The sequence below is a fragment of the Erithacus rubecula genome, assembly GCF_903797595.1.
Source record: "Erithacus rubecula genome assembly, chromosome: 17".
NCBI classification, from domain to species: Eukaryota; Metazoa; Chordata; class Aves; order Passeriformes; family Muscicapidae; genus Erithacus; species Erithacus rubecula.
The window spans coordinates 15,370,158-15,382,866 of record NC_136669.1 but is presented as its reverse complement, the minus strand read 5'-3'; the positions used below and the strand labels follow the sequence as shown (position 1 = coordinate 15,382,866).

The following is a 12,709-nucleotide window of genomic DNA, read 5'->3' as shown; positions in this document are numbered from 1 at the left end:
TGTGTGAATACAGACCTATCCATCTTAGGCCTGGTACTCTTCATCATCTTCATATATGATTTAGACACTCAGCTGGAAGGGATACTAAGCAAGTCTGCAGACAATACAAAATTGGAAGAAGGTGTGGACTCCCTTGAAGGCAGGGAGGTCCTGCAGAGAGACCTCAACAAATGAGAGAGGACTGGGCAATCACCAACCATGAGAAGTTCAACAAGAGAAAATGCCAGATTCTACACATGGGATGGGGCAACCTAGAATGTATGGACAGACTGGGGAATGAGATGCTGGAGAGCAGTGCTGCAGAAAGGGGGTCCTGGCCGAGGGCCAGTTGGAGCTGAGTCACCAATGCCCTGGAGCCAAGAGGAAAATCTCTGTTCTGAGGGTACCAGGTCCTGCATTGCTGGTGGGGAGGGGATTGTCCCACTCTGCTTTGCACTGGGGTGGCCTCACATTGAGTTTTGGTCACCACAATATAATAAAGCGAGGGTCCGAAGGAGTGGAACGAAAATGGTATAGGGGGAAGCCATATGAGGCCTGGCTGAGGGCACTTGGTCTGTACAGCCTGGAGATAAGGAGACTAAGGAGAGACCTCCTTGCAGTTACTACTTTCTCATGAGGAGAGAAGAGGCAGACACTGATTTATTCTCTATGCTGGCGACCAGTGACAGGATGCAAGGAAATGGCCTGAAGTTGTGTCAGGGCAGGGTTAGGTTGGATATCAAAAAAAGCTTCTTCTGCCAGAGTGCTTGGGCACTGGATAGGCACCCCAGGGTAGTTGTCACAGCACCAAGCCTGACAGAAATCAAGAAGCATTAGGACAATGCTGTCAGGCACAGCGTGACCCTTGGGGATGGTGCTGTGCAGGGCTGGGAGTTGGACTTGATGATTTTTGTTCTTTCCAACTCAGCGTATTCTGTGATTCTGTGATCAGGGACACCGAGCAAAATACCATCACGGCTACAGGAATGGATACAGAAATGTAAGGGTCTGCAAGTTCATGGAGCATTCAGTATTTCCTATCACCTTATTTTTCATTGTGGAAGTGCTACTCTTGTGACTCTCCTCTTCCAGATCATCAAACACTTGGTTGTCCACTCAGGGAGGGACTTCTGTTTTGTAAGTGGATCAGAATTATGTTACTTTGGTTCAAGAGTAACCTCAGAGATAGCTGCTTCATAAAAGATAAGTGGTTTTGATTTACTCTTCCCTTTATACTCATGACTCTCAATTAGAGGAAGAAAGAGTCTGAAGTTTTTTTGCAGAGTCTTGCATTTGGAAATATGATTACCATATGTAGACACGAGGTCTAAGAGCATGTGCAAAAACCTGAACAAAGTAACTTTTTACACTATGATTTCACTGGTTTAGCTTCAATATCACTTTAGCAGTTTCAAAGATCCTTAAAAGTCAGAGGTCATTTTTGCTTTCACACCGTGAAACTACATGATTTCTTCCCTCCATCAGTCCTGTTTTCTTTTTAGGGACTTAAAAGGCAGGCATTGAGCCAAATCAAATTACCAATGGCAGTATTACTATCTAATACTTGAAGCATTAAGGATCAGCTGGCATAGAAGCAGCAGGATTGAACACAAGTCCTTGCAGTAAAACAAAATAAATTAGAGAGAACATTCTATGCTGTAAGTAAAAACACCATCATGCAGAAAGAGCAGTGGTCTACAGCACTACAGAGAAAAATTTGCAAAAGGGCAGCACAAGTGAAGGCAGACCTGAGAAGATGGAGCTGATGGGGTGAGCAACTCAAAAAGTTTCAGTTACTGAACTGTAAGCTTCTATAGATTTGGAATATCCCTGGGCTGGAAGGGCAGGTTTCCTTTCAACTTAATTCTTGGAAACAAGGTTGCACCAAGTCCAACAGTGTAAAGTCTCTGTCAGTCTCGTCCAGTGTAAAGACTCTTAGAGAGAGACAGAGAAACCCTTATGGACATCTAATCCAAAAGTTAAGGTAAGGACATAAGGTATAACCTTGTGAGCACCTCAGCCTTAATATGAAACTCCATATCCTCTGGAATTTATCCTAATATTAAAGTGTAGATATCATTTTATCAGAAAATCAGCATTTTGTACAATGATCCTCTTACCTATATGTAATGTTTTAAAACAGTAAATTCTTTTGACTGCTTGTGCAAGCTGAGACTCTCCTCCTTGATTTTAGCTAATGCAATATTTTTTTATCAAATGTACCCTTGAAGCATGTGAGTAAAGAGTCAGAAATAGCACTACTATTATTATTATCATCATCATAATTATTTCCTTAACAATACAACAGTACAAGTAAGACGGGGTTTGGGGAGAGAAACAAATTTTTCCATATTAACTGACATGACTTTATAAACAAATGAAGTTTTGTGGAAATTATTTCATCATGTGAATGATGAAGGTGACTGAAACAAGAGTTTGACTGCTCAGAAGGCCCAGAAGGTTTGATCTGCCTAAAACAGCTGAGCTAAATGATTTAAGAAAAAGAAGAAAAATGCTGTTGTTCATTTTTCATATTTGCTATGTCTGTTCAAGAGTCCAGTGAGTTGATCACAAAGCATTTATTGTTGAGTCAGGCTTCTGGTAGTTGTTTGTGCTCAGTTTGTCTGCCACCTGTGCAGGTGGACCTTGGGCTGCAGGTATCCACCATGGGTTACCATAGAGCAGCTTATAAATGAACATGGATCAGCGTCACAAACTCCTGACTACATCTCTATCTGTGCTTCACAGGGCAGAGAGATGAGAACAAAACCAAAAGAACCCAACGAAAACCTAAGATAAAAGCCAGAAATGAAGCCTGAAAAATATATTATGGAAAAGATACTATTTGAAAGAAAACCCTCACCAAACAAGAAAAGGAAACACTAGGAGGAAAACCACATTGGAGGAAACCAAACAACTGCATACCTGCTGCTATCTATATGAAGAAGCAGAAACTACTGCTTTCCTTGAGTGTGAGGGGAAATGACACAGTTCAGAAGTCAGCATGCAAAGTACACCATTCAGTAAATGAAGAAACATAGAGCACACATAAATGCGACAAAACATTAAAGACTTCCTATGCAAGTTTTCACCCTGCCACTATAGCACTCTTCCACAACTACTGTGATCAATGCTATTTTCATGGTTCCCTCACACATGCTTTAGAATATTCCAGCTCCCTACAGGCAGGTGTTCTGCTTCCCCTAATTCCCTTTTCCATTAAGTACCACTAGTTTCAAGTAATCTAGGACAGAATAACTAAAGGATAACTTATTATCAAACTAATATAAAAGCAGATCTATTTATAAACTACAATTTTCTAATTGAAATCCATGGCTGGGAGGCTGAACAAAGAGAGTTTCTACAAATTTAGGGGAAAGCACAGTAAAGGAGTCAGTCTGCAACAGAACTACTCTTAGCTTCAAAATACTTATTTTCTTCTGATACCTAGATCCTGGTTGTCTCCAAATGCAGAAAAGGGTAAGTCTTAAAAACAGTGACTCTACTGACTATGCATTCAGAATTATCAGTCTGACTTGACACCAAGAGCATAACTTGCCTACTTAAAATGGATTGGTTGATATATTATTTTTTTTCAATGAACTGCTATTTTATGATCAAGATTTTTAGAGTTACAGATTTCCCCTCAGCGTGTCAAAGAGCTTTCCCAAGGAACTGGAAGACAGTGAAGAATCACTCCTATTCCACATAATGTACATTCAGAATCTGAACCAGAGCAATTAATGCCTGTTAATGGTTTCTGTCTTTCTTACCTTGTGCTACAGAGAGCCTCTCAGGCTGGGGGGTAAAACCACATTCACTACCAGACACTGAAGAGGGCTGTGCTTAACTGGTGCAACTTCTTTAATAAGGTATGTCTTGTGGTTTGCTTTTTTTTTTTTTTAATTTACCCAAAATTCCCACATATTTACAAAGAGATCAAGAAAATATTTGTATTTGTTCATATGTAGTTTTTTATTAAATATAGAATGTTGCAAAACCTAAGTTAAATGAAAAATGAAACAAAACAACAAATCTTCAGTTTATTTAAATTAGTTACTGAGCAGCTCTGCTATAGCACCATAAACCTTTTTTTCTTGTTACATATCCTAATCAATGATGTAATAAATGTGTAGTAAAATTAAAATGCTGCAATAAAAATCTTAGCACAAAGGACTGGACAGAGAGTGGTCCTGTCTTTCAGCAGCTGGAGTAGGCCAGTATTGACCTGAGTATGTTGAACTACTCAGAACAGCACAGAAACTGACAGAATAACTTTTAGATTCCCCTTGCATTTATAAATATGTAAATTCTGATATATTTTCTGCAAGATTCCTTATTTATTCAACAACTCCTCTACCACTGGCTGTTGACTAGCCTCATTTGACTTACTGACATTCTGAAGACAAGTACAGAAATGTATAACAGCAAATAAACTTAACTTCAACAGTCAAACAGGGATATGCCACACAGAGACTTCGCTGGTACTTATCAAGTCAGCTGACTGGACCTGTCAGGCACTCCTTAGCATCCATGACCTGGGTAATAAGCTCAACTAGGAAGCTTTTAAGTATGGTTGTCTTTTGAGTACCACACAGGGTCATTTGTTTTTCCATACTCCATGAAATTAGCACAGAAACCAGAGATGCAAACAAACACTGAATTAGAGCATGTAACTCTGGGGTCTGGACTTGTGCTGCAAATAAATTGCCAGGTAGCTCCTCACAACTCTATCCTTTCTCAACTTTTCTTACCAATTAAACGAAGAGAATGTTTACCTACTTAAGGAGCAGATCATCAGAATAAAGCATGTTCACATTCCCCATTTTTAATCATTGTGGATTCACTTTCTTTCATAGCTTTCCTCAGTGACAAACCTTACAAAGTACATTGCATTAAGAGGAGCGTCACACTTGAAAGAAACATGTTAGGAACTGGAGAAACAACTGATTACAAATAGTGAAGAGGATCACAGAATTGTACCATCACTGAGCAAGACGGGAATTGAACCAACCAAGGTACATGCAACGTGTTTGCTTCTGGGAGCTCTGAGGCTGCCCTGCACATGCAGGTGGTGCAGACATTCAGGTGGTAACAAAGACAGTTTTCTCTTTCTTCAGCTGATGAGGTTCACAACCACATGGGGCAAGGGATGCAGGAGAAAAAGGGAAGCAAAGATGGGTCTCCCATATGTAGACAAAAAGCCTATACAAAAGCAACTAATTCTGAACTGGTTAATGTTATGTACACTCTAATCTTAGCATGGAAGATTAGCATTAATACTTTCAAATTCAAAGACTCCTGTCCCCTTTGTTACAAGGGTGGCTTTCATGGAGTAAACACCTAGACTTCACAGAAATCACTAGCCCTCACTAACAATTAATTAGAAGAACTAAGGCCTGAATCATGAAAAGTGATAGACTTATACTACAGCTCACTAAACATCACAAGGCTCATTTGTTATCTTTTAGTTTGTTTGGATGGCCCAGTATAAGAAAGGTGCTCTAATATACCATAGAGTGACTAAACCAACTGCTGATATTCTGAACTATAGAGATACTCAGCAAACTACAGATGAAGTTTATCAATTTAACTGACAACTCCAATTTAAGAAGCAATTTGCTTTAAGAATAATGCCGTTAAACATACTGTTCATATTTTCCTAATTGTACAAAACCCAAACCAAATGGGAATTTCTCTTCTAATTTAAAACCTGGCAGTTAACAGATTGATTAACTCGATTAACTTGATTCAATCATCACACTGAAGACCATCAACAGAAGCACACTGTACAAACAGCATCTCCCAGGAGAGGAAAAGTTGTTTGACGCCTAAAAAACTGATCTGGAAACTCCATTTGAGATCACGAGAAAGGTACAACACCAAGTACCCATATCATGCAAGGTTTAGTCTAAAGACTGCAGCTGCTGAGGGGACAAATTCCTGCTCCTTTGTACAGTCAAGTTTACTTCATCAATAACTTGTTTGCTACAGTGAACACCCAAAAAGAAAGAATGCAAAAGGTAAAAGCAGACCTGTAACAGACAGAAAATAATGATTTTTCAAATAACTTTTAAAGATGGGATTAAGGACACATCAATGCCTCCTAAGTAATCACATGCCTTGTCCTTTGAAAGAGATTTCACTTTAAAACTTTGTTGGGGGTTGAGTGTTTTTCTGTTACTGTGTCAATTGAAAGAATTTTTCCCCATTATCATGCCAATGGAGCTGGCCGGGCTACACCCAGGGTCCCTGATGAGTCCAGACAAAGGGGTGGGTGGGAACGGCCCCGGAGGGGCCTCTGAGGCTTCCGGGAGGGCACTCGGGTTTCCGGCGAGCTGCGAGGAGGACGCCTGGGATCGTTCAGCCACGCGGCCGAGCACAGCAGAGCCAGACCCTCTGCGATCACCTGCCCTGCATCTGCCCCGTTCCAGCCTCCTGCCTCTGCGGACACAGCTGATCACCCGGACACACACGGTGAGCGAGGAGCCGCCACTCCAGCCCGTTCCCGCCCGAGACCGGCATGGCCGCTGCTGCCCCTCCCCCCCCTCCTTCCTTCCTCCATTTCCCGCCTGCCCTTCGGCAAATCCGGGCTCTGGACTAAGCACAGAGACAGCGTGCTTGCATCTAAAGGGACTGACACCGAGTTATCTATTTCGTTCTGTTAGCAATTTTAACTGTTATTGTTTTCTGTTTGTATAGTTAGATATATTAGTAAAAGAGCTGTTATTCCCACCCCCCTTATCTCTGCCTCAGAGTCCTTGATTCAAACAATCATAATACTTGGGGGAGGGGAGTGGAACCAAAGTCTCTATTCCAAAGGGAAACTTCTGCCCTTACTGGCAGACACCTGTCCTTTCAAACCAGGACAAACTTATAAATTCTTAAAGCCGAACTACTTTGTAAAACTTTATGCACAAATCCATCAGGTATGCCTCATTTTTAACAATTCATAAGTTCTAACCCCTTCTGCATTCTAGCAGTATATCAACTCATAGACTGCACTCCCAAATCCCACAAAACTCTCTCAAATTGAAAGAGAACATTTGCTCTTAATGTCAAGGACATGCAAAAGTCACTGGAGGACTGAGGCCTCCAGTGTGCTGAAGGGTCATTTCAAGTTTGAAAGTCAGGACTTGTGAGCCCTACCAAGGCAGAATCATTTGGAGATGAACACTCACTGTAAGAAGGACATTAAGGGGCTGGACTGTGCAGAGATGGGAACAGAGCTGGGGAAGGGTCTGATGAGGAGCAAGTGAGAGAGCTCGGGAGGCTCAATCTGGAGTAAAGGAGGCTCAGAGGGGACCCTCTGGCTCTGCACAACTCCCTGACAGGAGGGGGCAGCCAGGGGGGCTTCATGCTCTGCTCCCAGGAAGTAATGAACAGGTTTAGATGGGATATTTGGAAAATTCTGCACTGAAAGAGTGGTCAGGCAACAGAAGAAGCTGCCCAGGGCAGTGGTGGAGTGACCACCCCTGAAGAGATTTAAAAGACCTATGGATGTGGCACTTGGGGACAGGAGTTAGAGGTGGCAGGGCTGAGGTAATAGTTGGACTTGATGATATTGGATGCCAAACTGAATAATTCTGTGATTTTCCTGAGTGAATACACATGGTTAAGTACTGTAGCTTCTGTAAAGAATTCTCATTAAACTTAACCCATCATTTCTTCTTATTAACAATTAATGGCTTCATAGAAAAGGGGAGATATATCCTAATACAAAACAGACTAAGAATGGAAAACATCAAACTTCAGCTCTTGAAAATTAAGAAATGCTCCAAACTTTGGATGATCAATGCAACAGTCAAGTTGCTGAACAATGCAGTTTTATGAGTTTCAGGAGTAAGTTCTTACTTACCCAGCTTGAATGAGCTCATTGAGTTTAGCTGCGTTCTTGTCATCCATACCTTTTCAGTAAATGAGATAACACAGTGAATTAGGATATACACTGTTAAACCTGTGGCCTTCTCTGTGTCCTGTGGGGTTTCCAAAGCTCTTACATTTTATTATCACATAAGATTAACATGCATAAATGTGCTGTAACATAGGTCTTCTGGAAAGTTTGTAATTTCATAACATGCAAGCTTTACATGATCCTTGTCACAAAAATTACTTTTTACACATGGATTAAATGAGCACAGTTTAGGTACTACAGCCATCTTTGAACACTGGGCTTTAATCTGACACTGCAGTATTAAAAAGTAAAGCTTCTTCCTGCTCAATCTCTGTTGCAAAGGCAGCAAGGCAGACACTATAGTGTCTCCTTGTAGTGCTTAACACAACAAAAAAGTAAATAAAAGTAATAAAATGCACATGCAACCCTCACTTTTTTGTATACATTATACAGCATGTTTTAAAACACACAATTTGGTAACTTGATTTATATGACAATCAGGCCTAGATCTATTTACTGAACAATTAACCTCCCTCTGGTAGTGCTAAAACTATTTCTGGAGTGCTTTTGTGTCTCAATAGCTCTCAGTGAGTCTTCTACATTTCTGTGACTGTGAATACCACAAGAGAAAAAAAAAAAAGATTGGGGGGGAGGTGGGAAGGAAGAAACTGCTTTCCACAGCTACAGAGTAGACCTGCCATAAATGCATATAGAGTCTTTCATCTTGAGTACATTTGGTCTTGGAGACAAGAATTTTCCAAGTGAGTGAAGTATGTAACTAAGCCCCAAAGTTCTAAAAAGACAGAAGCACAGAGGCTGCAGGCATTGCCATGGTGACCATGTGAAATCTTACTCCCAGTCATTGCAAGAAAGATCTGCTTGTAAAACAAGACGTGGGCATATGAAGAAACACTAACACTGATTTCTGCTGACAGCGCAATGTGCCTTGCTCCTGCACCTGCTTTGTCATCAAACAGCTCAAAATTGCTTCTCCAAGCTAAGCATGGCTTCTCCAGTTAACACATTGGAGATCTTTAAACAAACAGAATAAAGTCAGTATGAAAACTCACAACAGTCTCATTCATTACTTGTTATGATACCAATCCCAGGTAAGGGAATAACAGAGCAAAAAACCCTTCTGAAAATCCCACGATTCTTTTAGGAATTGTACATGTTCACTCATGAATGCTTTTGTGTCCATTTCACTTTACAACTAGTATGACTTCACAAAGAAGTGAAGGTATTTTGATGGTTTTCCACGTCTCACAAATTAAACAAAGCAGCTAGAAGATGCACTATATGTAACACTGACTGTACAAAAAGCCTGGGGACAAATGAAAAAAAACATGGATAAAATGGTGTATGTACATGGACTGGCATTTATAGGGCATGCTCCACTTGGCCCACTCAAACCAGTAATGTCAGAGCTCTCTCTGGTCTGGAAGCCATGAAAACCATAGGAACCATGTCCTGAGGCTCATCCCCCCAGTGTGGATAGTAGGGTAAGGTAGGGATCCTCTATTCTACTCAGGTGAGATTCTACCTGCGGCTCTGGGGTCCCAGTATATGAAGTACTTAAAGAAGGCTTAAGAGAAAGACAAGGACAGACTTTTCAGCAGGGCCTGGAGGGACACAACAAGGGTTGGTTTTAAACCACAGGAGGGGAGATTTAAACCACATATAATGAAAATACTTTTTATTACAAGTGTGGGGAGGCCCAGGCACAGGTTGCCCAAAGCAGCTGTGGCTGCCCCACCCCTGGAAATGTTCAAGGCCAGGTTGGATGGGTGTTCGAGCAACCTGGGATAGTGGAAAGTGCCCCTGTCCACAGTAGGGGGTTGGGACAAGATGGTCTTTAAGGTCCTTTCTAATCCAAACCATTCTGCAGTTCTGTGAGCCTAAGCTCAGGTATGTTGCCAATGCAATTAATCAACTGCCAGCAAACAGCAGAGCATTGTTATGGCACATACTCCTCTACCTCCACTCACTGATATGGACAAAACCGGACTCTGGGACTGACAAGGTCAGAACCCATCTTGCTTAGCCAGTAAAGGTATTTCCAATTATGATTTGTCCCTTTTTGTCTTCTGGGTACAGTGAGCCAACATTCAAAAAAAAATAAACTTAGAACACTTAAGAGAAAAACATAGAAAAACACACCATCCAGATTTAGACTGCATAGGCACACACAATTCTGGATGTAAAGCATAACATTTTCACACTTAATTGCTTAGGTTTCAATAGTAACAGAATAGGTAATCTAAGCTTTGTGTTAAGCTTTGTTTCCTATCACCTGTGGGCAATACATGCACTGCATTCTGCAGGCAGATGAACTTAAAAATCTATCAAAATAGACTAATGCAACAGATTAAGGAGGTCTGTAAAAATAAAAATACATTTAATTATGAAATAACACCACAGATTACAGTAATAGTCAAGAACTCAAAAGTGGAACTGAACTAGACACTGCCAACCTCAAGGGTAGCAACTTCTGATTCTATCGTATAAAAACAACCTGAAAGCATTCATACTCACATCCCCCGATCTTTTTCCTTAGCTCCCCATAGCAGATTAAGCCATACAGCTCCAGGGAAGATTTTTTCAGCCCTTGAGAAAACACTAGAAAACAGAAAAGGTGTCAGTGAGATGCAGCTTGCAGATCATGCACAACTACATTGCAGATACTTATTTCAACACTAAATAAGAGATAATTCGTGTTTTCAATGATGAGACAAATCAGATCAAAGGCAAAATTAAGTTCTGGCTCAAGACACACTATAATGGGATTGGTTCTCCAACTTCCTTTTCATGGCATTTTTTAAATTACAAGAAAACAACGTAGCTTTCATGGAATTTAAACAAATATGCAACTGCTCAATATGCAAAATAAAGCTAATTAATAATGAAGCTAGGTTTAGTATCAACTGTTCACAAATTCTAAGAGAAATGTCCAAATGCTCCCAAGCAAATGCATACAGAACTCTCTTACGTGAAAATTCAGAGGAAGGTCTGGATTTTCCAGAAGACAGAGAACATTTTTTGTGCACACAAACACACCCCAAGAGATTTGATGCAAATTCGAGATTTTAAATTTTTACACAAAAATTTGCTGACATTTTATTCATTTGCAATGGGTTTTTTTTTTTGTCCTTTCTCTTCTAACACACAAGATGCAGACATTACAGCTAATAGATTAAAACATGTATGACAGCAAGGACAGTCTTGTGGTTTACTAATCAAGTGAAAATATTTATTCTAGTCTATTCATCAAAACTTTAGCTCTCTTTGATCTCAAAATCCAAGCACACATATTTCTACCAATGCTAAACCTAATCAAACTACTGCATTGATTGTTAAATTCTTTCAGACACTGAGATTCTAGACCTCACAGATACAAATATCTAACTTTTAGTTATCCAAAAAACACATTAAATTCTTCCATGACATCTTTTTATTTCAAAAATTCTTCTAAACTGTGTTCGCTGCCATGCTGGCATTTAAATAAAATACTAATGGCTTCATCTTCAAGTGTTGCCTTGCTTGGAAAAAGGAACTCACAAATACACCTTGTGCCAGGTGGTTTAGATACTCAAGTCCTCCTTTAGGTAACCTAAGCTCAGGAACACAAAAGTTCATAAACTACATACTGTAGTATAGTATGTAGTATCGTACACAGTATGATAATAAGTGTATCGTCACTAGCTTGGCATTCCTTCAGTTTCTTTCTAGCCATACCCATTTCTCCTTAATAAGTTACTTTTAATAACTCAATTTTTATTTTTAGTGAGGTTTAACAAGACCAAGTGCTGGGTCCTGCACTTGGGTCAAAACTCCCTGCAGCACTGTGGGCTGGGGATAGGATGGCTGGACAGCAGCCAGGCAGAAAGGGGCCTGGGGGTGCTGACTGACAGTCCACTGAACACGAGCCAGTTGTGTGCCCAAGTGGCCAAGAAGGCCAACGGCCCCGTGGCCTGGATCAGGAATGCTGTGGCCAGCAAGACCAGGGAGGTGATTCTTCCATTGTACTCGGCACTGGTTGGGCTACATCTTGAATGCTGCGTCCAGTTCTGGGCCCCCCAATTCAGGAAGGATGTTGAGAAGCTCATATGTGTTCAGAGAAGGGCAACAAGGCTGGTGAAGTGTCTGGAACAAAAGTCCGGTGAAGAACTGGCTGAGGGAGCTGGGGTTATTTAGCCTGGAGAAAAGGAGGTTCAGGGGAGACCTCATCACTCTCTACAACTCCCTGACAGGAGTGGGGATACTCTCTTTTCTTAGGCAACCAGAATGAGAGGACATAGCCTTAAGCTGTGTCAGGGGAGGTCTAGGATCGACATTAGGAGGGAGTTCTTCCCAGGATTGACTGAGCATTGGTATGGGCTGCCCAGGGAGGTGGTAGAGTTATTGTCTCTGGAGGTGTTTAAGAAAGGACTGGATGTGGCACTTGGTGCCATGGTCTACTTGACCATGGTGGTCATAGGTTGTATTTGATGATCTCAAAAGACTTTTCCATCCTAGCTGATTCTGTGATAAAGAGATTGTACTGTACACTAGCTTTGCATTCCTTTAACTTCTTTCCAAATCCATTTCTCTCTGAGAAATTATTTTCAACTTGAGAGACTCTGGACACAAACTGTAGATAAATTTATTATCCATATTTTTGCTGATACTTGGGAGTTGTTCAAAGACAAAAAAATTTAACAACCACAAACTGCATTTTAGATTTATGCATCTTAGAATACAACACCAGAAGGAGCAGAAAACTCTGGAGACTATTTTTGATCAACAAGCTAATGGGAGATCTGACATTTTTGATACCTCAAAGTCAGAAGAACTGAA

At 40.8% G+C, this 12,709-nt stretch overlaps 1 protein-coding gene across 5 annotated transcripts in view; it reads right to left on the bottom strand.

The window, feature by feature from the left end:
- CRAMP1 (cramped chromatin regulator homolog 1) overlaps positions 1-12,709 on the bottom strand; it is a 48,171-nt gene that overhangs the window by 20,644 nt on the left and 14,818 nt on the right. For all 5 annotated transcript variants that reach the window (XR_013776242.1, XM_079321038.1, XM_079321036.1 and 2 more), the window contains exons 5-6: positions 10,409-10,492; positions 7,838-7,886 (exon numbers count right to left, since the gene is read on the bottom strand). Coding sequence is in view for 4 of the 5 variants with exons in the window: in XM_079321038.1 (XP_079177164.1) it covers positions 7,838-7,886; positions 10,409-10,492 (133 nt within the window). In the remaining variant the exon portion in view is untranslated. The remainder of the gene's footprint in view (positions 1-7,837; positions 7,887-10,408; positions 10,493-12,709) is intronic.